Source organism: Colobus angolensis, unplaced genomic scaffold (assembly GCF_000951035.1).
Source record: "Colobus angolensis palliatus isolate OR3802 unplaced genomic scaffold, Cang.pa_1.0 Scaffold301, whole genome shotgun sequence".
Taxonomy (NCBI): Eukaryota; Metazoa; Chordata; class Mammalia; order Primates; family Cercopithecidae; genus Colobus; species Colobus angolensis.
In genome coordinates this window covers 3,742,118-3,767,901 of record NW_012116278.1, presented here as the reverse complement: position 1 = coordinate 3,767,901, position 25,784 = coordinate 3,742,118, and the positions used below count along the sequence as shown (strand labels likewise).

Sequence of the window (25,784 nt, the reverse complement as noted above, 5' to 3'; positions counted from 1 at the left end):
GTGCGGAGGGGGGCTTTTTGGATGCCTGGGGGAGGAGGGAGGGTCTCCGTTTGGGGCCGTCTCGGTGTGTTCCGGTGTCTCGGTGTCTGCAGGTCCCAAGCCTGTACGTCTCCGTTTCTATCTGTTCTTGTGAAATTGTCCGCAAGTTTCTAGGTCACCAGGTCTCGGGTTCTGCTCCTGTCTCCGTGTCTGTGTGGCTCTGCACGTCCCCGCGTTTCTGGAAATCTCCGCGTGTATGTGTGAGTCGGCCTGAGTCTGTGTGTCTGTTTCCTGCTTCTCGGTTCCTGTCCCTTTCACGTGTGTAAGCGAGAAAAAGTGAGAGCCAGCATGTCAGAGCAGAAAGGGCCCTGGGCGATCACTGTGCGGAACCTCTCAGTGTACAGATGGGGAGACGGGGCCGGAGAGGGGCAGGGACTCTCCCAGGAGCGGCTGCGCGGAGCTGGGGCCCAGAGACTGGGATTCCCAGCGTGTGGAGTAGGATTTGTAAGAGAGAGTGAGCCTGTGCTAGAGCCGGCGCAGCGTGTGGGTGTGTGTGGGAGCCAGCAGCATGCAAGCAGTCCCTCGGGGCCTGTGGACGGCGCTCCTCTCTTTCCATCCTGCCCCCAGGACACCAGGACACTCCCCAGAGGCTGTCAGGGCTGTAGCTGGGCCCTGCCCCCTCTGAGCTGGAATCCGTGGGATGACACCCCCTCCTGTCTTCCCCGTGTCTTGGAAAAAGCTGACTGGTTGTGATTCCCCAGCCCCGCACCGCCTCACCGCAACACACACACACACACACACACACACACACACACACACGGCACCAATGAGCACACTGCTGACTCATTTTCTCCAGAAGACCCTGCGCCAGGGTAGATGCCAGCAGTTGGGCTGAAAAGTGGTGCCAGGCGAGCACCCCATGGTGGGGCTCCAGCTTTGGGCAAGTGGGCTGCCACACTGCTCAGAGGCCCAGTCTCTGCCTTCTCCTGCCTGCCTGCCTGCCTCCCTTGCCATCATGTCATCCTCCATCATGTGCCCTCTGGCTCCATCATGCCTCTGCTTTCCAGCATGCCTCTGCCCCTGGACCCTTCTGGCCGGACCAAACTCCATGTCCTGTCTGTGGACACATCCCTGGCCTCTGCTTCTTTCTGTTTCCTCCCCGTACTCAGAAAATTCTCCCTCTCCTGTGCCTCCACCGGCCCTGCAGACCCCCAGCAGCCAGCAGCCTCCTGGTGGTCTCTGTCCCTTTCTGAGCACACTCCCCTTGTTCTTTGTTGGCATTTTCTCTCCTCCATCTCAGTCCAGGGACCCTCTTGACACCCACCTGCCTGGCTTGGCTATGCAGAGTACCATATCCACTGGTGGTAGGGGACAGCAGTGAGACACGGAATCATGTTCGTGGGAGGCAGGTGGCACCACAGGAGGGCCACGAGGCTTGCCATCAGGCAGGCTCAAGTTTGAATCCTAACTCTGCTACGCGAGCTTGGGTGAGCCACTCTGCTGCTTGTTCTTCTCTTCCACAAAACTGGCACCTTGTTCCCAGCTGGCTGGGTTTTGTGAAGATGAACAGGACCATGCTTGTAAAGGGCTTAGAACAGGGCCTGGCATGTAATAAGTGTTCAATAAACAGCAGCTGGTATTTGTATTATTCCCTTCATGTTGAATGGGTGTGTGAGTCAATGGGAAAGTTCTGGGCTGCATCCTGTCCAGATGATGACCTGTCTGTGTTCCCATGGAGGACGTGGAAGCTGTGAAGAAAGCCCAGGCATAGCCGTCTGGGCACAGGGGGTCTGGCCAGTCCATGGAGGCAGGTGGGACAGGTCCATCCGACTTGCTGCGCTGTAGTTCCAGTTAGCTCCCTTTTCAGCTTTTACCCCATGTGTGAACAGCCAAGCCTAGTGTCCATAGGGCCACTTTCCCTGTGCGTTTCTGCGGCCTGGGTCTCAGCTCAGAGCCCTCAGTGACACTTGAAGCTGGTGTGGGTTTCCAAGATCCTGTGGGTTTCCAGGTAATAAGGATGGAAGAAAACTATCCAAGCAGGCTGCCGGTTCTGGCAGTGTAGTTACCCAGGAGTAACCCCATTTGGTGCACTGGCAGAGGGCCTTTTGCAGGGCATAGGAACACCTGGGTTTCCTGCTTGGAGGGCTGTGTGGCCAGATGATGTTTCCGTGCTATGTTTCCTCGCAGCTCCCATTTCGGCTGCCTCCTGGCCACCCTGGCCTCTGTGCTCTGGTCTTCCCGACATTCTGGAGCCCTGGGTTTGCAGAGCCAAGGCCCACAAGGCAAGTGGTGAAAACAGAAGTCTGGAAGAGCAAAGCCCTGAGGCAGCACAGGCACTAAACATGATTAGCAGTAGCCTAAACAGGATTGGAACGGGAGCAAAAGAATCGGCAGGGCCTCCCTCTGAGAGCCAACTTTCCAGGCCTGGAGCTGACTTAGATGACTCGTTGGCTCCCTGGGTTGCATCTCTGTTCCTGCTGGTGAAGGCTGGGGCTCTGGTCTCTGGCAAGTAGGAAGTCCCTGCAAGTCTCCAATTTCTGCTCCAAGGAGACAAGTCAAATGAAAAGGATTATCTGTTAAGTCATAGACTTGAAGCATTGTGTGGCTTTGGGCAAATAACTTTCCCTCTCTGGGCCTCAGTTACCCATCTTTGCAAAGAAGGGAGAGAGAGGACTAGAATGTTACCCCTAGATGATCTTAAATGGCCTTCTCCCATCCGACATGCTCTATACTTGGCAAGTTTATGAGTCAAGTGCACACAGAATCCATTTCCAAGAGGGTCAGCTGCATTTGTCAGGGAGAACGAATGGAGGCTGAATACTTTTGTAATAGGCCTTCAGGGCTAACGTCCTCAAGTTGGAAGTCATAGTGTTAGGAAGCTTAATTGAAGAGAAGATTCTGATTCCATGTCTCCTGTGAGACTTCTTTCTCCTGACTTTCGGGGATTACAAGGATTTATCCTCTAATTCTCTGCAGAGTAGTCACTTTGGTATACCTGTAGCCAGGGAAATCGACCGAGAAGGACATGTATTGTTTTTGTACCTTCTCTTCCCCACCTTGCCTTTCTTTATCAGTTTGGGAAACTTCCTAACTTCCTAGGAAGTTTGGTATGTGACATAATCCGATGAAGGACTCAAGGAGTGAGGGCAGGTGCCAGGCAAGGGCCAGGAAGAGAGGGGACTGGAAGGAGATGGAACAGAAATTAGTGGGGTTACAGGAACACAGGAAGGCAAGGGGTAGTCTCTTCTGAGAAGGCATTCACAGAAAAAATGAGTTCTCAATTTGCTCACTGAATGAGCTGAATGACAGAAAGTACAGTCAACTTGTTTATTGCAGGATTTCTCAGAGCCTTTGATATACAGGTATGCTTTCTGGATTGTCAAGACTGGGATGCAGGGGACAGCTCTTCCCTAATGTATCTGGCCAATTTCCTAGAAAGCATGTCTCTGGTGGGTGTGGGAAAACTACTGAAGAATTATGAACCCAGACGCTGCCCAGGATGGAAGTACCTGCCTTCCCTGAGCCTCAGTATTCTCTATTTGTCTAATTAAACAAAGCTGCCTTTTATTTCTCTCCAGGGCTCATGCTATTGCCATTTGCTTCAAGGGAGCAAGTCATGCCAGAAAGGTTGGCCCTGCCCTTCTCCCCAGGCAACCCCAGGGCAGCTTGACACTTTGACCTTTAGTCATTGCCCATGGTGAGCTGGGGGCCTGGCCCCATGAAAAAGGCATTCTCCCAACAGTGGCAGCAGATTGGAGAGGATGAAGAGGAAGGACCAAGGATTATCTCGGAGCAATTCTGGAAAAAGTCAGAGCAGGGGAATTAAGGCTTTGGGAAGACACTTTTTAAAGTCCAGAGTCCTATAATACCAGGTAATATTAATTCATCTTATAAAAATACACTGGACACTTCCTATGTGCCTGCCAGGGGCTGGAAATGTAAGAGTGAATAAGCCCAGCATGGTGGCACATGCCTGTGATCTCAGCTACTCGGGAGGCTGAGGTGGGAGGAAAGCTTGAGCCCCGGAGTTCAAGTCTAGCCTGGGCAACATTGTGAGACTCTGTATCAAAAACAAAATGAAAAAAAAAAAAAAAAAAGAGTGAATAAGACGGGCGTCCTTGCCCTTTAGAGACTTAGTCTAGACAGGGAAATAGGAGAGTAGACAGTGACCACACATGTGAGACCCACTGTAGTGAGGCATGTGCAGTGAGCTGCGGGAGGCGACACCCATGCTGGGATCTAATGGATGTGCAGGAACTGACCAGGCAAAAGAGTAGTGTCTACATGATGGGAGTAGCATGTGCAAAGGCCCAGAGCTGGAGAAGACGTTCAGGGAACCATCATTGGCATCTGAGTGCTGTTTCAGCTGGTTTACGTTAGGCTGCAAGTAACTGAAGACCCAACTTAAAATAGTTTAAACGATAAGGGGGGTTATTCCCATATCAAGAGGCCTCAAGGAAGAGCAGTACTAGGGTTGGTGAATTTAGCATCTCAACAGTGTCTTCAGACACCCACTATTTTTCTATTCTGCCATCCTCACGTGCTCTTGGGGCTTGTTACCTCATGTGCCCAAAATGACTGCAGCAGCTCTGAGCAGTATGTCCTTACTCAACAGCATACGGAGGCTTGAAGAAAACCTTCTCTGCTTTCTCAGGGTCTCTAACAGGCATCCCTCACCTCTCACTGACCACATTTGGGTCTTATATGCATGCCTAAACCAGTCACTGGCATGGCAAGTGAAATTCTCAGGATCAGCTTAGATTTATCCAGATTCACGTAGGATCCTGTAAGTCCATGCCTATGTGAGCAAGCAGGAAGGAGGGATGTCTGTGGATATGTAATCACCAGTGTCTTCACCATGCCCACAATGACAGAAGCTGTCATCTAAGGTCCCCAGGGAGTCTGGGAAGAACCTAGGGTTCCAGTTATCAACCCTGGCAAACAGGTTTCCTAGATTACGTGATTCCACAGAAGCACACCATCCTAGCTTTCCTCTTGGAAATGCATCCTGGGCCTGTCTGTCCCAGCCTTAGCCCTCACCACCCACCTGACACAGCTCTCTTCCTGTGCCCCGGCTGTCTCTGGCCACATGCTGCCCTCCCCTCTGCCTGCCTGGGGATCAGATACCCCAGGTGGCTTCGGGTGTCACTGGTGGCTGCTCCCACAGGAAGGTGAAATTGTATCATTGCTTTTGCCCATCTTGGCAAGAGCCACAGAGCAGAACTTTAACCCTTCCTGGCCCCAGAGTGTAGGGACAGCGGGGACCATCTAGGGGAGTATTTTGCATGAGCTTATTGAATCCTCATTCCTGACCTGTGAGATAGGGAACATCAGCCCATGTTGTAGAAGACAAGACAGGCTCAGAGAGGCTGAGCAACTCATTCGGGTTCATACAGCTGATAAGTGACAGGGCCAGGTTTGCAGCTGGCTCTGTCTAACTCCCCCATATCCCCTCTGTTTTCTTTCTCCCACTTTCCATTAGGATGAAGCCAAGTCAGGAGCTGCCTTCACCCACACTGGTTCTGGTTAAGGGGTCTCCTCTCTCCTGCCCTGTGTGGGGATTGGTCTTCCAAGCAGACCAGCCTGGTCTTCCCACTGACCTTTCACCCCTGGCTCTGCAGCCCATTGGCTGGGGTCTGGGGAAGGGTCTCAAGATCATGAGGCTGTAGTACAGATGGGGAGACTGAGGCCCGGAGAAGTGGAGGGGCTGGTCCCTGGTTGCCCAGTGAGTCAGCATCAGATTTTGAGCTGGACCCTAGATGTTCCAATGACCAGGGCAGGGCTTCCTGTGCGCTGCTTCCTGCCCACTGACCTTGGCTAATCGATCTGTGAAAAGCAAGGCTGTGTTTGTGCATGTAAGCAGGTCCTCACTGAGAGGCTGTGCCTGGAGGCCAGGAAGAGTGGGCTGCTGCTCTGATGGGGTCCTAGAGCCTGCACCTGGCCTCCTGCCTTCTGTGGGCAGGACTAGGGTGAGACTGGGACTGGTGTCCACTCCCAGCTTCCCCAGCCGGATCTGGGTGTGAGGGGGTGGAAGCTGATGCCGCCTCTGCTTGTGTCTCCTGGTCTCTAGGGGGTTTCTCTTCTCCTGGATCTTAGTCTCGTTTGCCTGTCACCTGGCCTCCACCCAAGGAGCTCCTGAAGGTAATTCTGTCTTCTCTTTGTCCAGGGGGAGACAAAGGAGAATGGAAAGGGCCTGAGAACTCAGGGGTAGGAGACAGCAGTGCCTGTAATTGGGACTCAGTGCCTCAGTTTTCCCATCAGCAGAATGGAGATGATAATTGGCAAATTCTCTTTAGGCTTGAAATAATCACATTTGAGGCCAGGCTCACGCCTGCAATCCCAGCACTTTGGGAGGCCAAGGTGGGTGGATCACAAGGTCAGGAGATTGAGACCATCCTGGCCAACATAGTGAAACTCCATCTCTACTACAAATACAAAAATTAGCTGGGCGCGGTGACACACGCCTGTAGTCCCAGCTACTTGGGAGGCTGAGGCAGGAGAAATGCTTGAACCCAAGAGGCGGAGCTTGCAGTGAGCCAGATAGCGCCACTGCACTCCAGCCTGGCAATAGAGCGAGACTCCGTCTCAAAAAAAACAAAATCACATTTGAAGTTTTTGTAAAGGGGTAGGAAAGAGTGCAGAAGTGCAGAAGGGGGATTCTTGTGTTGTTTCTGGGGCAGAATTTGAGTAAGTTACTCCGGTTTTAAGCCTTGGTTGTCCCTGTGTGTCCAATGAGTGCTGTAAGAACTGCTTAAAAAAACAAAGCATTAAGCATTAACTGTCATGGCCCAAGCCTGGGATCCCATCTTCCCCTTCCCGTGAGATCCTGCTTTTCCCTCCTATGCCTGAGGGGCTGTCCAGGGGGCCGGGGCGGCGATGGACTGGCTCCACATCTGCCCAGGGAAACTGAAACCTCTCCCACATCTGTTTGTCAAGCAGCCGCATGCCTCTGAAAGTAGCCGCCCTTCCCCCGCCTTCATGCCCAGCCCGTGTGCTGGGGCAGGCAGCCTGGCACGCCGGGAGTCCTTATGGCCTGACCTGGCCACTCGGCAGGGATTGGGCCCCTGGGAGGGCAGGGCTGTGCCCGGAAGAGACTTCTGCTGCCCAGCAACATTTTGTGCAAATGTCATATTTTCCAAGCTTGCTGTTTCCCCCACAAAGTAGGTGAACAGCTGTCCAGAGTCCTGAGTCAGGCACTGGGGCGGGGGGTTGGGGAGAGGCTGGAGCTGTGTGGAGCCAGGTTTATGTAATAAAGGGATATTGTGGGGGCCAGCTGGCAGGCTCCTTCTATCTTGGCGTTGGGCTGAATTTATTCCCCTGTCCACCATCTCTTCACCGGTGATGGGATGCTGGATGTGTCTCCACCCTGCTTTCCAACAAACCTGGGAGGCCCCAGGCAGAATAGCATCATGGCTAAGCACAAAGACCCCGGAGACAGGTGGCCTGGGTTCAAACCTTGGCTGTGCCTTTTTTGAGCTGCAAGTTATTCCCTCTGACTCTTCCAAGCCCCCTACGTAAAGTGAGGATAATAAAGAGTACCTGCTCCATAGATTGTTGAGAGGATCAAGTGAGATCATACCTGTAAAATACTTGGCATATAGTAAGTGCTCAACAAGTATTAGTTTTTCTTATTGGTGTTAATTAGTTACCTGAAAAATTCGGGCAAGAACAACCCTTTCCTATGCCCTGCGGGGCCCACAGTGGTCAGAGACGGCAGCCCTGTGCTGGTCGCCTTTGCCAGGTGTCAGGGTTTGAGACTTTGCCCTTTAGCTACAGATGGTCTTTGGGGGACACCTGGAGACTGGCTGGTTGTCAGCTTAGAAGCCCACCCAGTGGATAGGGGAAACCTCACCAGTGCTGCCTGGCCCAGCCAGTTGTGGCTGTCTTTGGGTGAATGCAGGATGGCCCTAAATTCCATGTGTGGAGAGGGATGTGAGCAGGCCTGAGGAGCCCTCCAGGGGTTGTTGAGTGTGGACTAGAGGAAGGACCAGGTGGCTTCCTGCCCTTACCTCTTGTCCAACCAAATGGCTCCTCCCATTCTAAGTCCCAGTTTATAGTGAATAATAGTGAATAGTATTTCATGATAATAAGAGAGTTTCAGTGATTAAAACAGATACCACTAAGAGAATCCTTAATCAGTAGTTTATTTTAGCTTAGAACCTGAGGGCAGACAGATGGGAGAAAGGAAGGGAAGGAGGAGTTTGAAATGAAATGAAAGCCCCTTGGGTCCTAAGGAAGAATAAGGGTCTTAAACTCAAGCCAACCTGAACCAGCAACACAGAGCTATAGAATTCTTAGGACATTGCAACACCTGTGCTATCTCAAGGTCTGTTTCTCTTGTCTTATAGGCAGGGAATTGAGGTCCAAGTGTCAGTAAGAGACTCAAGCAGAGTTACTCAGTGTGGGGCTTGGGTGAAGATGATGTGGAAGATGACCATTTCATCCTCCTAACAACCCTATGGTGTAGGCACTCTTTACAGCCCTGTTTTACAGTGGAGAGAATTGAGGCTCAGAGTCCAGGTTCACTGCTGGTCTTCTTAGGCTCTACATTTTGCCCTTCTGACTCCAGAGTCTGCTATAGAACCTTTATAACATGCTGCCAGCACTCAGGTTCTCAGTTTCCCCCAGGAAACTGTCCTTCTATCCATTCATCCACCCATTCATCTGCCTATCCATTTACCCATCCATTTATCTATCCATCATCCATCCATCCATCCATTCATCCATCCATCCATCCATCCGTCCATCCATCTATCCATCCATCCATTCATTCATCTACCCTTTCATCCACCCATCCATCCATTCATCCATTTATCTATCCATTCACCCATCCATCCTCTATCTACCAATTCATCTACCTATCCATCCATCCGTTAATCCACCCACCCACCCATCCAGCCAGCCAGCCAGCCATTATCCATCCATCTATTCATCCATCCATCCATCCATTCATCCATTTATCCATCCATCTACCCATCCATATGTCTATCTACCTATTCATCTATTATCCATTTATCCATTCATTTATCTATCTATCCATCCATCCATTCATCTACCCTTTCATCCACCCATCCATCCATTCATCCATTTATTAATTCGTCCATCATCCATCCATCCATCTACCAATTCATCTACCTATCCATCCATCCATTCATCCACCTACCCATTCCATCCATCCAGTCAGCCACTATCCATCCATCCATACATACATACATACATACATCCACCCATCCATACATACATACATACATACATCCACCCATCCATCCATCCACCAATTCATCTACCTATCCATCCATCCATGCATTCATCCATCCACCCATCCAGCCAGCCAGCCAGCCATTATCCATCCATCCATCCCTTCATCTATTCATCCATCCATCCATCCATTTATCCATCCATCCATCCGTCCATCCATCCATCCACCAATTCATCTACCTATCCATCCATTCACTTATCCACCCACCCATCCATCCAACCAGCCAGCCATTATCCATCCATTCATCTATCCATCTATCCATCCAACCATCCCTTCATCTATTCATCCATCCATCCATCCATTTATTTATCCATCCATCCATCCATCTATTCATCCATCCATCTATACATCCATTTACTCATCCATCCTTTCATCCATCCATTTATCCATCCATCTATACATCCATCTACTCATCCATCCTTTCATCCATCCATTTATCCATCCATCCATCCATCCATCCATCCATCCATCTCCCAGTTGTCAGCTGAGGACCAAACGCCAAGTGTTGCATTCAACCCCCAGCACAACCTTTGCAGGGGGTGATAGGGAGAGAGCATTCAGTACTCAGGGGCTATCTTGCTGAGCTCAGGGGAAGGGCCCTGAGGACCTGACCCAGACTCAGATTCCAGAGGCAGCTTTTCCTTCCCTGCTGAGTCAGAGCTCAGGAGCCTGCTTTGCCGACACTGGCAGCTCAGCTGACTGAAGGGGTCTAATGATCTGAGAGGGGAAAGGTCAGGAAGCCTTTCCATAAACACTCTGGAAGCCCTCCTTTTGCTTTTGCTCTGGCAAGCCCTGCTGACATAATTATTGGGCAGATGTGACCTGGCCAGACCACAGTCAGATATCCATACACTTTGCCAGAGGACAGAGGTTGCAGGGATGCTTTGATTGCTTCCCCTTCTCTCCCCAGAGCCCTGCGGGAAGGAGGAGGAGTCAGCGGAAATGCCATCACCCTTCTGATAGCAGATAGCAGCCCCGTAGCCTGGTAGAGACACCTTGGGAGTGGGAAGGGGAATGGGTGGGTCCCTGAGGAGATGGTGAAACCTGTCAGACCCCTGGGACATCCTTTACCAAGCTCTGGTGACAGGTCTATTCTTGTCACCCTGGTCCCTCACTTATGGGACTGCTTCCTGGAGGAGATGGCTTTCCTGGTGGAGAAAAAGGAGTATAACATGTCACTGTTGCACAGCCTCTAACACTCTCAGCAAGAGCATTTGGTGATTATCATTACTTTTAGTATTAGTTATTATTTGAAAGTGCTGCTTTTGTGCCAGGCACTTAAAAAAATGTATTCACTTATGTAACTGTTACATCCTTCTGAGGTTGGGACTGTTACTATTCCATTTAATAGATGGAAAAACTGAGGCACTAAAGTCACAAGATTAGTGTTAGAGGTAGGATTAGAACTTAGGAAGTTTGGCTCCAGAGTCTGTTTTTTAACCCCAGTATGCAAGATTATGCAGCCAGATAAGGGGTCACAATCCCTGCCGGATGGTTCCAACGCTGCCCTCTCAGCCACCACCATGGGGCGGCATTATTTTTAGATGAATGAACAAAGGACCAGGTAGCTGTGGGTGGACTGTCCACACTGTCTGTGCCCCTTAGGGGGTAGGGGTGGGGCGGGCTGGAGCAGGCCCTGACTGTGTCCTCTCCCCTTTTCCCTCCCTCTCAGATGTGGACGTCCTCCAGCGGCTGGGCCTCAGCTGGACGAAGGCCGGGAGCCCTGCACCCCCGGGAGTCATTCCTTTCCAGTCTGGCTTCATCTTTACACAGCGGGCCCGGCTCCAGGCTCCCACGGGCTCTGTCATTCCTGCCTCCCTGGGCACAGAGCTGGCGCTGGTGCTGAGCCTCTGCTCCCACCGGGTGAACCATGCCTTCCTCTTCGCTGTCCGCAGCCGGAAACACAAGCTGCAGCTGGGCCTGCAGTTCCTCCCCGGCAAGACGGTTGTCCACCTGGGGTCCCGGCGTTCGGTGGCCTTCGACCTCGACATGCACGACGGGCGCTGGCACCACCTGGCCCTTGAGCTCCGAGGCCGCACAGTCACTCTGGTGACCGCCTGTGGGCAGCGCCGGGTACCTGTCCTGCTGCCTTTCCACAGGGACCCTGCACTCGACCCCGGGGGCTCCTTCCTCTTTGGGAAGATGAACCCGCATGCAGTCCAGTTTGAAGGTGCTCTGTGCCAGTTCAGTATCTACCCTGTGACGCAGGTCGCTCACAATTACTGTACCCACCTGAGGAAGCAGTGTGGACAGGCTGACGCGTACCAGTCCCCGCTGGGGCCTCTCTTCTCCCAAGACTCTGGCAGACCTTTTACCTTCCAGTCTGACCTCGCCTTGCTAGGCCTGGAGAACTTGACCACTGCCACACCAGCCCTGGGGTCACAGCCAGCAGGCAGGGGACCCAAGGGGACTGTGGTGCCCGCCACTCCCACCAAGCCCCAAAGGACTAGCCCCACAAACCCTCACCAGCATATCGCGGTGCGAGGCCCAGCCCAAACCCCACTGCTACCTGCCAAGCTGTCAGCCAGTAACACACTTGATCCCGTGCTCCCAGCCTCTCTTGGCGGCTCTACCAGAACGCCTCCCCCTGCAGCCACTCAACCATCACAGAGGATCACAGCCACCAAAATCCCCAAAAGCCTCCCTACCAAGCCTTCAGCCCCTTCTACTTCAATTGTCCCCGTCAAAAGCCCCCATCCTACCCAGAAAACAGCTGCACCTTCATTTACAAAGTCAGCCCCACCCACTCAGAAGCAAGTACCACCTACTTCCCGTCCAATTCCTGCCAAAGTATCCCGTCCCGCAGAGAAGCCCATCCAGAGGAACCAAGGAATGCCCAGGCCCCCACTGCCCAGCACCCAGTCCCTACCTTCTACCACCAACTCCTCTAAAAAACCCATTCCCACACTAGCTCAGACTGAGGCCAAGATGACTAACCATGCCAGTAAGCCGGCCTCTGCCCGCACCAGCACCCACAGACCTCCCCCATTTACTGCTTTATCCTCATCTCCTTCCCCTACTCCTGGTTCTACCAGGACGACTCGGCCACCAGCCACAATGGTGCCTCCAACCTCGGGCACCAGCGCTCCCAGAACAGCACCTGCCATCCCCACTCCTGGCTCAGCTCCTACTGGAAACAAGAAGCCCACTGGATCGGAAGCCTCAAAGAAAGCTGGACCTGAGAGCAGCCCCCGGAAGCCCGTCCCCCTCAGACCTGGGAAGGCAGCCAGGGATGTCCCCTTGAGCGATCTGACAACCAGGCCTGGCCCCAGACAGTCCCAGCCCAGTCAGCAGACCACCTCAGCCCTGGTATTGGCCCCAGCGCAATTCCTGTCCTCCAGCCCCCGGCCCACGAGCAGTGGCTATTCGTTCTTCCACCTGTCAGGATCTACGCCTTTCCCTCTGCTGATGGGGCCTCCGGGGCCCAAGGGAGACTGTGGTTTGCCGGTAAGACTGAGTGGTGTCTGCATGCTGCGTGGAGCTCCAGTGGGGGACTGGGGCATTGGTCAAGTGGTTGCCCCTGGTAAAGAAGGAAAAGGAGCAGCTTAGAGCAGGGAGCTGGTTATGGGCACATCCTCGGCTCCAGCCAAGCCCCTGGCTCCTCTGGCTCTGCTAAATGCATCATTGCCTACTCTGCTCCAGATTCGTGATCCACTGGGGCAGACTTAAGTCTGGTGGTTAACCCCAGGTGAAGAGCACCCCTGGGCTTTGGTTGGCCCAGGTCCAAGCCCATTCTTTGCTAACCCAGCTGCAAAGGTCGAACAGCTTAAGGAAAGCCCGTAGCTGTCTGGCCCCAGATCATGCAGTGAGTAAGCAGCTTCCAAAGCCCCGCTCTCCCAGCTCATGGAGCAGGGGTCCTTCTGGCCATCAGCTTGTCTGAGAGTTGCAGACAAAGGTCACACATGGGGAGCTCTGGATATGTTTTGTTTGGCACGTGCAGTGTCCTTTTTTAAAAATCCAATAAGTTACTAACATTTGAAAAATGTGAGAGATTTCTTATAAAAAGACTCAGCAACCAGCTTCTCTTGGAAAGTGGGAGATGCAATGGCGCTTGAGCCACCCCATTAGAACAAGTCTGTTCTTCTCTGTGCTGGTCCCCACTTCTCCTGACTGAGTCTTCCAACCAGTCCTTTCACGTGTTTATGTTACCTGCCTGCCCAGCGCCTGCAGGGGTTTGATTTGTAACCCCCGGTAGGAGTTTGGGGTGCAGAAGATCAGCGTGGGCCAGAAGGAAGAGGAAGGGAGAAGAAAGAACACAACTTGCAGGATGGTCTCAGGGTCGGTATCTCTGGCTTGCCCGGGACCGTCACCAGGGGCAACGACCTTCCCACAGCTGGAGGCCAATTCCTCTGGGTGGGGAATGATGGGATGGCGTTTCCAGAAGCCTCAGGGCTCTGCTCTGTTCTCCCGCCTTGGAGACGACCACCGTGTGGTGGCCTCTCTCTCTCCTTCCTGAAGCCGGCTCTCCCACTGGGCTCTGTGTTTGAGGTTAGGGCTCCCTGCAATGCGGAGACAGTGGCAGATGCTGGGAATTCCCAGGCCTTCCAAACACACTTAATGAGTTTTAATAATCATTAGGAATAATATTTATCCAGCCTGTCTCCAAGGGGACTGAGAGTCCGCCTTTATTATAACCATATTGTCGAACTTATGGAAACTGTATGCATTGCTTTGCAATTATGTCAACGTTCTGCTCAAGTTCTGTGTTCTGAAATTGGCAGCGTAGAGAGTTGGGAGCCACCACTTTCTTGTGGAAAGAACGAGGAACCCTTTTCACCTCTCCAGCCAACCCAGGCCAACTCTGGCACCAGGTGCCTTGGGGCCCTGACAGCTCAGCTTCCCACGCTGTGTGTGTGCTGGGCTCAATGGTGGTGAGGTCAAAAGGGGAATTGTCCCCTCCTGACAGGACATGGTGAGGTCCGTGGTCTCAACTCTGGCCACACAGCACAACCTAGCCGTGAGGAGGAGGCCAGCCCTCCCTCCCAAGAATGTGTGTGGTGTGGAGAGAGGAGAGGAGCTGGCCCAGGGCAGATTCTATAGAATCTTGGGTCTTCTGTATGTCTGAGACAAATACTTTTTCCTGGGGCTCGGGGGTCTGGGTTAGCAGGAAGTGAGGCCTCCTGCCAAATCTCTTTGAAAAAGAGGAGGCACTGAAGGGAACCTGGTCAGTCAGTGGATGCTTGGGGATGACTTAGTTCGACTTTCCTCATTGGGCAGATGAGAAAATTGTGCTCAGAGAGGGCCAGGACCTGCCCAAGGCCACGCAACATGGAGGAGGCAGAGCTGAAGTTTACATTCCAGACTCTGGACTCCAAGACTAGCACGTTCCATCCCACTGCCCCGAGTGTCCACTCTGAGGCTCTGGGATTCAGATCTGGGGGACTGGGGGCTTCAGACAAGAGTCACTACTGTCCCTGTCCCTGGTCTCAAAGGAAGGACTCAAAATCTAAAGAATCTTTTTCTTTCTTTCTTTCTTTCTTTTTTTTTTTTTGAGACAGGGTCTCACTCTGTCACCCAGGCTGGTGTGCAGTGGTGCGATCACAAGTCACTGCATTCTTAATCTCCTGGGCTCAATCCATCCTCCTGCCTCAGCCTCCCAGGTAACTGGGACTACAGGCACATGCCATCATGTCCAGCTATTTTTTTCACTTTTTTGTAGAGTGTGGGTCTCACTATGTTGTCCAGGCTGGTGTTAAACTCCTGGCCTCAAACGATCCTCCTGCCTCAGCCTCTGAGAGCACTAGAATGACAGGCTTAAACCACTGTGCCTGGCCTAAAGAATCTTCTGATTTGATAACCCATCAAGTTTATGAGCTACTTCCACAGGCATGGTGTCTCATTTAGGACCTCATGGAAACTGGTTGAGGAGGGCAGTCTGTGTGTGTTCACCCCTGCCCCACAGATGATCCAGCAGGGGTTGGAAAGCGATAAAGGACCCGGCCAAAGGCACCCAGCATGTTCCTGAAGGAGCTGGGATGCAACTTGTGGTGCCTGACTTCTGGCCAGGGCCGAGGCTCTTTCTGCTCTTCCAGCCCTGACTTCTGAGGACAGGGGGAGGACACCAACCTGCCCAGGTGACATCCCTGCCTCAGGCCCCATGCTATCCCCTGTCCGCACCCTCCCCCAGCTTGGAACATAGACTTACTCCAGGAGGAACCAGGTAGAATCTTTGTCCACTGTGTAGCAGATGGCAACCTGGTCACTTCTTCACCAGATACCAGAATAATGTAATGGAAGAGGCATCTTTGAATGGTGATAAAATGAACTCTCATTCTTTCTGGCCTCTGCTGTCTTCCCTTGACCCCCATATACATCCAGGATCTAAGCCCAGCAGAGCAGAAACTCCAGCTGCCTGGGAGAAGAGCTTAATTGTCCCCCATCTGGGGACATGCAAACTTGGGTTCAAATCCTGGCTCCACCCCTTTTAGCTCTGACTGATCCATGCTGAGCCTGTTTCTGTAGAACATAAGATGATAATAGCTCCCACCTCTGGTGGGGAGGGTGGCCTGAAAATGTGCGTAAATTTTATTTGCATATAAAGCTGTAGTAGAGGCTGGGCATGGTGGCTTACACCTGTAATCACAGCACTTTGGGAGGCCAAGGCAGGTGGATCACTTGAGGCCAGGAGTTCACCAACATGGTGAAACCCTGTCTTTACCAAAAATATAGAAATTAGCCAGGCATGGTGGCACACATCTGTAATCCTAGTTACTTGGGAGGCTGAGGTAGGAGAATCCCTTGAACTCGGGAAGTGAAGGTTGTGGTGAGCCGAGATCATGCCACTGCACTCCAGCCTGGGCAACAGTGAGACTCTGTCTCAAAAAAAAGCTGGAGTAGAAATGAAGTAAGTTGGGCCATCTTACCTAGTTTTGCTGAGTGACTTTGGGGAAATTCTTTCCTCTCCCCAGTGCTCAGTCTCCTACTGAAATAGAGTGTTGGGACAGCTCTCCCCTTAGACATGACTGTGGGGCCTTTCAGTGTTTTAGAGAGGTGCAGTGGCTGTGTTTGCATGTGCAAACCTGTTCCTCGGGGTTCAGGGCACGAGAGCAACTGGCAGAGGCTGAGACAGAGTTCTGGGCCCAGGCCTGCCAGGAGTTGTAGCTGCTGAGTGAGGGAGCTCTGTGGGAGCCCCAGGAGGGGGGAGCATGGAAAAACTGAGCTTGGCCCTGGGTGAGTTGGGGCGGGGAGGCCGCGGTTCACAGCGCTGCACAGAAGCTGCACAGAAGCCCCACGCCTGAGAGGAGGCGAGTCAAGGCCTTATTTATTCACGATCAGGCCACTGGCATTTGCCCACGCTTGCACTTTTTGCAAATGTCCTGTCGGGAAGACCCAGCTAAGGGCCTGGCCCACAGCACGTGCTCTGTGACTATCTATCTGTGAAATGAACGAAAGAATTTGATCCTTATGAAATGCAGGTCGTCCTGACTCCTAGACGGGGCTCCTTGAGGTTACCCAGAACTCTGCTGTCAGGCAGATGAGGAGACCATGTGGACCGCAAAAGCGCGTAGTCTTTGGATTTGGGACGACCTGGGTTTGAACCATTCCCTTATCCAGCCATCCATTCAGTCTTTGCACAATTGTTAACTGAATGTCTTCTAGATGCCTGGTGCTGTGCGACCTTTGGCAAATCACTTAACCTCTCTAAGCCTCAGTTTCTGCCTCTATAAAATGGGGATACGGTGCCACCTGCCTTTCCAGGGTCGTTACATGGATTCAGTGAGATGCGGGAGGTAAAGCACATACGAAACCTGGGTCCTGGTAGATTGTCGTGGCTGTGATTGTGGACTGATGGTGGGTGTCGAGGTGGGGACTTCGGTGCACTGAGAGAACTGGGAGGGTCTGGACATAGTCTCACATTCGCTTGGAGAACTGTGCTATGAAAATATTAACCTGGGGCTAGTTGGTGGAGCAGGGACAGCTTGGGAGCCTGAATGGATAAGAGTGTCATGACACATGTCAGCTAGACAGGAGGGGGTTTAGGGGAGGACTGCCCCCATTTTCTTTTTTAAGCCAGACCAGAAGGTCCCAGGGAAAGGTGTTCCCAGAACCTAGTGAGAGTTAAAACCTTGAGCAGGGGTCTCCCCACAGAAGCAGGGGCCATGGGAGGACACAGCTACGGCCAAATTATAGCACAGCAGAGAGAGCACAGGGACAGAAATAGCCTGTCCTCCCTTCTGTGCACTCTCTTCTGGGGTCTCCCATTGGCCAAACCCAGCTGGAAGCTAGAGGTCAAGGAAGGCAGGGGTATAATCTGTAGAAGTCAGCTTCCCAGGGCACAGCATGGATCTGGGGAGTAAATGGAGAAGAACCAGCATGCACATGCCATCTCAGAATATAGGTATTACATTCCCATTTCACAGCTGGGCAAACTGAGGCCTGGAGGCCCAGGGAGATGAAGTAACTCACTCAGAGCCATACAAAGCTGTATTGATGCCGAGAAGCTCTGTTCCAGCAGGTCCTTCCTAGGACAGAGGCTGGGGAAGTCTGGGTGCCCTGTGGGAATTCTTAGGAATAATCATGGGCTCAGATAATCAGAGATGGGAGAGCCCTTTGAGGCTCCCTAACTACCCCCAACAGGTTACAGACACAGAGTCGAGGCGTAGAGATCAAAAGGACATTGCTCAGGGTCACACGGTAGTTAGCCGCACACCTAGGTTCGGACTTTGGTCTCCTAAACCCCAGGCCTGTAAAACCTCTCACTTACTGCCAGGGGCCATGCCAGCTAGCGCTGGTTTCTTTCTGCAGGGCTTGGCAGGCAGAGGCTCTTGTAGCTGGATACAAGGGTGGACTTGTTCCGTAGGATGGGGTTCCCCTAGATCTGGCTGTCAGAGGCCAGGACCCTTGGGGGAAGCCCTGAGGGGTCTGCTTGGCTGTTTCCATGGCTCTGTTTGCGTGCGCCTGGAGCCCAGGCCTCCTCCACCTCCCCCAGGCAGGCCTGAGCCCCCGCTCTGCTCCCCCTCAGCTCCGGGCCCTCTCAGAGGCCCCGTTGTTTGCAGCGTGAAGTGGAAAATCCCACCCCGGCCTCGTGAATCATCCCAGAGTCACCCGCTCAGGCTTCAGGCCCTGGAAAGAAATGGCAGCGTTTTTCCACTGCAGAGAGAACAGGCAGGGTCTCGGATCAGGGGAGAGGGGCCGGGGGCACCCACCCATGCTTGCCACGAACAAAGTGGGCACTGAGTAGGGGAGGGTCCAGCCCATGGCTAGCACTGGGCAGCTGGCAGTTCCCACCCAGGTTGAAGGTCTGGAGTGAAGGGATTGGCCAGACCTGAAGCTGGGGCCGGCCCATCAAGGAGTCGGCCTGGGGGCTGACATCACCAGGCTGGACCCTGGGTCCTGAGTGGCACTCAGAGTCTGCTCTGCAGATGTGGTGGATGAGGTCAGACTCTATCCTGGATGCCCCTATTTCTGGGGCAGAAGACATGCCAAGAGGGAGTGTCCAGGCCTCTGCAGCCGCAGCCCCACCAGGGTCCGTGAAGGAGCTGCACCCACGGAGCCTGTTCCTCCCCAGAGTCCTGGACAAGCCCTTCACCCCGCTGGGCCTTGGCCTTCTCCTCTGTGACATGGGAAGAATCTTGCTTTTCCTCTTCACCTGATAACGTAGCAGAGGAAATTACCCCCACCTTGGCTCTCCACAACTCGGGAAATGCCAGTGCCAAGAAGGTTCCAGGATCTTTACTTCACAGATGCCCATAGAAGGGAAGGGACTTACTCAAGGCCACATACCTAGTTAGAGTCACACTTGACCAGGATTGTGTGGCAGCTGCCCAGGGTAGGAGAACAGTTCCAGTGGTCCTGGGTTTGAATCCAGGCTCTGCTTCTTGTTAGCTGTGTGGTACTGGGCAAGTCACTTTGCCTCTCTGAAGCTCCCTCTGGCTTCTTATCTGTTGAAATGGTATGGTATACCTACAGTGTGCTTTGTCTCAGCCCCGTGCTTTTTCTTTCATTCTGGGTCCACCTGGGACAGTTGGGTCAAGGAGGGCCTCCTAAGAAGGGACATCTCTTACTGTCCCCTAGAAACAGACGTGAAGGGAGGGTGGCTTAAAATTTTGAGTTGAGAACGTTCCAGAAGCTTGCTTAACAGAAATAACAGCTAACATTTTTTTGAGCATTAACTGGGTGCCAGACACCAGGATTAGCACTTGTTATAGATTATCTGTCGGCTAGGTGCTATTATTAACCTCATTTTACAGCAATAGAAACAAAGGCTCGGAGCCTGGAAATAGCTTTGCTCAAAGCCACCCAGCTAGTAAGTGGTGGTGGGGGGAGTGCCCTATGTGAACCCAGGCCCTTGGCGTTACACCGTACTCTATTGCCCAGAGACAGCTGGAGAGGAGAAGTAGGTAAGACTGGCACGCAGAGTCCAGAACCTGCAAAACCAGACAACTCCTCTACCTGGCCATTGAACTCTGCCGACAGTTTGGCCAGAGGTCCCCAGATGCTCAGAGGTAGCTGGGACTTGCCCGAGGTCACAAAACAGTCCCTCCTCTTTCTGCTCAGGGCTGTTGCCCATTGACCTTGGTACCCATATCTGCCTGTCTGGATCTCTCCTCTGATTTTTATTCATGGACGAGCAAGCACGTGGTGTTCACAGGCCAGAACTGTGAGCCGAGGCTGCCCAGCGTGAGATCTGGATTAATTACCAGCCAAACCGGACTGGGTTTTCAACACCGATTTTAACTCTGGGCAGGAAACCTGGAATCTCGTTGATGGTTATTTGAAACAAATGAATTCCCCAGGCCTCACACATCCTCGAAAGCCTGGCTTCCTTTGAAGGCTTCAGGCACAGTTCTTCACATCAGGCGCTTAGTTAATCCTCATTTACTCCTTCGAGGTAGATGCAACAGTAGTTGTTGGACCCATCTTAACAGGGAGCATCTGAGACTCAGATAAGTGGGAGGAATTGCAGGAAGTCTGCAGTTATTAAGTGGTAAAGACAGGATTTGAACAAAGACCAGCTCATGGTTTAGTAAGTCTGCTCGGCTGCCTCCCTTCCTGTGTAAAGAGAAAAGAGATGAAGATACACAGATGTTCCTTAAATGCTGAGCTTCAGCGTTAGGTCTTTCACTTGTGGGAAATGGGGAGCTCTTAAATGTTGGTGAGCAGGGGAGGGCTTTTGGAAGGTGAATGAGGCTGTGTGGAGGAGGACTGCAGAAGGGAGGGAGTGGAGGAGAGAGTAGAGGCAGGGAGACCACTGAGGGGGCTGCTGCAGGTTCTTGGGGAGTGGTGATGAAGGCTGGACCATGCTGTGGCCATGGGAACAGATAGCACATTTGAGTGCCGGTTACGTACCAGGCACTGTGCTACACATTTATCATCTCTCATGTCATCCTTGGAATCCCATGGGGAGTGTTTTATTGCCTCCGTTTGTATGGGCATAAGCTGGCTAAAGACTTGCGCGTTTTGTCAGTGACAGGCAGGGATCTGAACCCAGGCGCGTCTGATTCAAAAACCCACGCCGTGCTCTATGTGCTGTGCCGCCTCTTTGTGGGGCAGAGATACTTCGTGTGACCTTGGCCAAGTCCCTTCTCTGTTCTGATTCTGCAGAGAATTTGGCTGAGCTCTGAGGTTTCTGGCTGTTTTATTTTATGAAACGTTTGACTGAGCCCTGGGGATAGAAAGATGACTCATATCCCCTTAGTTCCTTTGAGGAGACCGTCATCTGATGGGAGAGACAGGCTTCTAAGCAGATAATTCCCCAAGTAAGATAGTGGTCTTTAAAATAGAGGAAAAGAAGGGACTTTGTCCAGCTGGGGGAAGGCTTTCTGGAGGAGGTGACACCCTAAGTTAGCTGGGTGATAAAATGATGAGGGCTTCGGTGACTGAATAGTAGCTACCGAAGCCCAGAAGCTCCAAAGAGCAAGAGTTTCTCAGGGAAGGGACCTCAGGGGACTCCTCCTCTGAGCCGTGGACTATGCATGCCCACAGCTGCAGGCGGGATTGTTGAATGACTGCTTGAGCCCATTCTGTGCTGCCAGTGAGCACTGTCTAATGCTGTCTGTCTTGTTTTTTCCTTAGGGTCCCCCTGGGCTGCCTGGGCTACCTGGAATCCCTGGTGCACGTGGGCCTCGGGTGAGTTATCTCACGCTGTCCTTTGGAACTCTGGTTGGCTCTTTTGGCCTGCGTCTCACTGCCCCCGAGGTCTCAGGTTTGCTGTGTGTCCTCAGGTTCTTCCCTCCCCATCTCTGGCACCCATATTTTGCTTTATCCATTTGGAGTGGACTTAGAGCTCTCAGGCATGCTCTATGGACAGATATGGCATGGAACAGCAATGACCTCTTGTAGGTCTCAGTTGTCCATTGGGGATATCACCCTTTGCAGCCTGGGGTGGGGAAGGTGGGGAAGTCTGAAGATCACATCCCCTCGGCTGATGGGCTTCAGTGTTTGTCCAGGAAAAAAGCTGACTTGGGGAAATATAGCCCTTGCATCCCTCTTCCTGTTTCTGCAGGGCTCTCCTGGGGTAGGGATGCGGACATAGGTACCTGGAGGGGCCGTGCCAGGGAGGAGTTGAGTTCCTCCTGCTGGAGAGAGGCCGGGCTTGGCAGGCTGCAGTGGCTCGCTGAGCTAGCCCAAGCCCCAGAGGGAAAATAAAATAGCTCCTATGTGATGTCCTGGCACCTTCTTTTATGCTGCCTTATTTGACCTCTCACGCCCACCCCAAGCTCCCATGGGACAGTGTGATCATTCTCATTTTAGAGATGAGGAAACTGAGTAGGAAATGGTAAAACCAGGACTGGAACCCAGGCTCTTACCCATATGCTGGAACCCTTGGAGATCCCCTTAGAGGGAGACCTACCTGCTTCCCTTAGAGGGCTGAGACCAACAGCACCCGGCATCTGTGCCCAGGCTGAATCAGCCTTTCCCACGCTGGGTGCCTGGTGAGGCCCTGGCAGAGATAGCTGCCTGGGGCATATTTTTAGCTCTGAGCCCAGCGAATGGTTCTGGTTATGCAATTACCCAAGCCTTAGTTCCCTCCAGACCTGGCCCTGTGCTCTCTGGGCCCAGGGCTCTGGAATCTGCCATCTGAAGCGGCATTTCTTCCTGGCTTCAGAGCCTTCATGAAGCACGTGCCCCCGGGGGACCACATAGATATCGCAGATGCTGCTAGCCCATGGGACCATGCAGCCCGGGACCCAGATGAGGCGGTTGACCTAGGCAGCCTACTCCCTTCCCCAACCTCCTGAGCCCCCCAGCCTCTGCGGTTTTGCTCTGGCTGTCCTCCTTTGTAAACTCCTCCATTCATGTCTAAGAGCAAACACCACCTTTATTTCTGATGACCACTCCCTTCTTGGAACTCCCGCAGTGGTTCCCCTGTTGCCTCTGGATGGCGTGGGCTGTTTTCTCAAAGCTCTCATTGACCACTGAACTCTGTTTGCTGAGCCACATGTGCAGAATCTCATTCCACCTTTCCAGCCATCCTGAGAAATAGGTTTCAATCTATTCCCATTTTACAGATGAGGAAACCGAGGCTCAGAAAGGTTTAGTTACTTCAGATAAAGTTAAAGAGAGTAAACGGCAGAGCCAGGATTGAACCCGGGCAGTCTGCCTCCAGAGCCTACTTTTTTTTTTTTTTTTTTTTTTTGGCCAGAGGCTGGAGTGCAATGGAGCAATCTGGGCTCACTGCAACCTCCACCTCCCAGGCGCAAGTGATTCTCCTGCCTCAGCCTCGCAAGTGGCTGGGATTACAAGCACATGCCCCCACGCCCAGCTAATTTTTCGTATTTTTAGTAGAGACGGGGTTTCACCATGTTGGCCAAGCTGGTCTCCAACTCCTGACCTCAAGTGATCCACCTACCTCAGCCTCCCAAAGTGCTGGGATTACAAGTGTGAGCCACTGCACCTGGCCCAGAGCCTACCATCTTAAGCATCTATTGTGCTTATTTTTCTGGGTACTCACCTGAGCCCCTTCAGAGATAGGCCTTGGTTACCTCTCTCTCCTACATGATGCCTAGCAGAGTGCCCTGCGTGCAGGAGGTGCTGGGCAAATGATTGGTGAAGAGTTTTAATCTAAGAGTCAAGGATATTTCCACCAAGAAGTTGTGGAATCTTAGGCAAGTCCCTTCCCTCCTCCTAGCCTCAGTTTCCCCATCTGTAAAGCCTGGGGTCATGGTAAGGCGTTTCTAAGTTTCCACCTAGCTCTGGGTGAATGACTTTCCTGACACGCTTCTAGGTTCTTTCCCTGCAAGCCACCCCAACCCCCCCGCCCGCCACTGTACCATCATCCTGTTTCTAGACTGGAAATTCCATATATTATAAAATTCTAAAGATAATAGAATGCGGGATTAAACAATCCCAGCTCCTCTCTGCACAGATGGGGGCTCTGGAGGGGCTTAAGGAGGGGCATTCTTACCTGTAGTCGCCCAAAGCTCTGTGTCTTGCCCCTTCCTACCTCCACATATTCCCCTAGCCCATGGAGGGATGTCGGGGAATCCCAGAGCCTCCCCCACCTGGCTTTCTAGGCTGCAGCATTTATAGAATCAGTCTGCTTGGCTTTCAGTCAACTATGTGCCTCATTTCTCTGCAAGGCTGGAGAGGGGTGGGGATGGTGGGGGTGCAGGGAAACAGGAAGCCCCCACCTTCAGAAGCTGCAGATGGGGCAGCTGAGTGCTCTGGCCCACCATCTATGGGGCAGCTGGGGGCATGACTGGGGAGAGGCAGCCACCCCTGACCTTGTGCAGCCCACGCCTGGCTCTGGTGGAACTGGCTGTCACGAACCCCTCCTTCAGCACCCCCTCCCAAACTCTGTCCAGTTCCCACTGAGCTTGTGGTTATACCTGGTTAGACTCCACGAGCCTGGGCTGGGGTGAACATGGGGGGGTGTTTCAGATTCCTTAGAGACTGCTGGGTCCCAGTCATTTACAGAACAGAGGGTGAGACTGAGGCTGGGGATTGCGAAGTGGGGCTCAGAAATGGGACCCAGTCTCGATGCTTCCAGGTTCTGTCGCGTGCCAGGAGACAGTGTTTGGTGGACTGCAGGGGAGGGCAGGAGGGCTGATTATTTTGGAAGGAGGGTCACAAGTGTCACTGAGAAACTCCCCAGGCTCAGTGTGCTCTGGACACTGTTCCTTCCCGGTGCATTCGGAGAAGGGGAGGGTCCAAGTTCAGGCATCAAGGGAGAGAGGAAGAGGGAGGTGCCTTGGTTGGAATGTGACAGGCTGCAGCTGGGAAGCTGGCCTCAGAGAGGGAAGAAGAAAGCAGTTCACACACAGTTAGCCCGATGAATCAAGAGGGGCAGGGACGAGGGCAGTGTGCCTAGAGGCTGACTGGGCGGGGAGGACCACTGGACTCTTTGGGGTGCTTCTTCTCATCTCCTGTGCCCCAGATTATTCCTGCTAGACAAAAACCCTCAAGTATTACCCGACTCTTAGGGCTCTATTTATATTACTGGACTGGAAGACTCTAGGCCAGGGCCCTTCCTGGAGAAAGTGGACATAACAGGACCCAGCTGTTATAGGGGAACTTGGATATGGACTGGGAAAATCCAGCACCATGAATAAACTCTGGACTTGAAACCGCCAGGCCCTGGACCCTGATCTCACTTGGCCACAACTCTGCTGTATGACCTTGACCAAGCCTCCTGGACTCTCTGGGTCCAGTGTTCCCAGGTGCTCTGTGGTCTCTGGAAGACCTTGAAAGCTTGGAACTTGCAGGGGTCTAAGGGTCTGATCACATGTTATAGCCATGGGAGAGGTGCACCTTTATTCACAAGAGGTCAAATGCATCCTTCTTGAGCTCTCAACTCCAAAGACTCATACAAAAGTCCATTTGGGGCCAGCTGCCATGGCTCACGCCTGTAATCCCAGCACTTCGAGAGGCCAAGGCAGGAGGATTGCTTCAGGCCAGGAGCTCGAGACCAGCCTGGGCAATGTAGCAAGACTCCATCTCTACAACAAAAAAATTAAAAATTAACCAAGTATGGTGGCCCATGCTTGGAGTCCCAACTACTCAGGAGGCTAAGGTAGGAGGATCTCTTGAGCCCAGGAGTTTGAGGCTGCAGTTAGCTATGATCACACCAGTACACTCTAGCCTAAGCCACAGAGCAAGACCCTGCCTCTAAAAAAAAAAAAGTCCACTTGAATCTGGAGGAGCCCTAGAGGGTTCCCTGGAGGAGATGGCACTTTGAGCCAGGCATGAAGGATGGATCAGGTTTCAAGCAGAGGAGATGGATGAGAAAAGATGCTGCCAGATGAGGGAACATCATGGGCAAAGGCAATGAGGAGAGAAAGTACCAGAAACATGGGAGGGAAGTGCATAGCTAAGAGTGGTTTGAGCCTAAAGAAGCTGGGAAGGGCTGACGGGGCCAGGCTGAGAGAGTGCGGAGAGGAGGTAAAATTTAGGGCTGAAGGACTTGTGCTCCGAGATCAAGGTCCAGCTCTGCTTCTTAGCAGCTGGGTGATCTGAGACAGTTACAAACCTCTGTGAACATCAGCATCATTGTCTTCAAAATAGTAGTAACAATACGACCTACCTTCCCGGTTAACAGGATCAAATGAGATGGCACATGGGATGTGCTTCCCACAGGGCCAGGCATGGAGGAGGGGGTGCTCCC

The 25,784-nt window shown here is 52.7% G+C and overlaps 1 protein-coding gene across 1 annotated transcript in view; it reads left to right on the top strand.

Annotated features, from left to right (window-relative positions):
- COL27A1 (collagen, type XXVII, alpha 1) overlaps positions 1 to 25,784 on the top strand; it is a 175,055-nt gene that overhangs the window by 17,738 nt on the left and 131,533 nt on the right. The window contains exons 4-8 of the mRNA XM_011950124.1: positions 93 to 233; positions 607 to 674; positions 6,050 to 6,120; positions 10,911 to 12,685; positions 21,254 to 21,307. Of these exons, the coding sequence (XP_011805514.1) occupies positions 93 to 233; positions 607 to 674; positions 6,050 to 6,120; positions 10,911 to 12,685; positions 21,254 to 21,307 (2,109 nt within the window). The remainder of the gene's footprint in view (positions 1 to 92; positions 234 to 606; positions 675 to 6,049; positions 6,121 to 10,910; positions 12,686 to 21,253; positions 21,308 to 25,784) is intronic.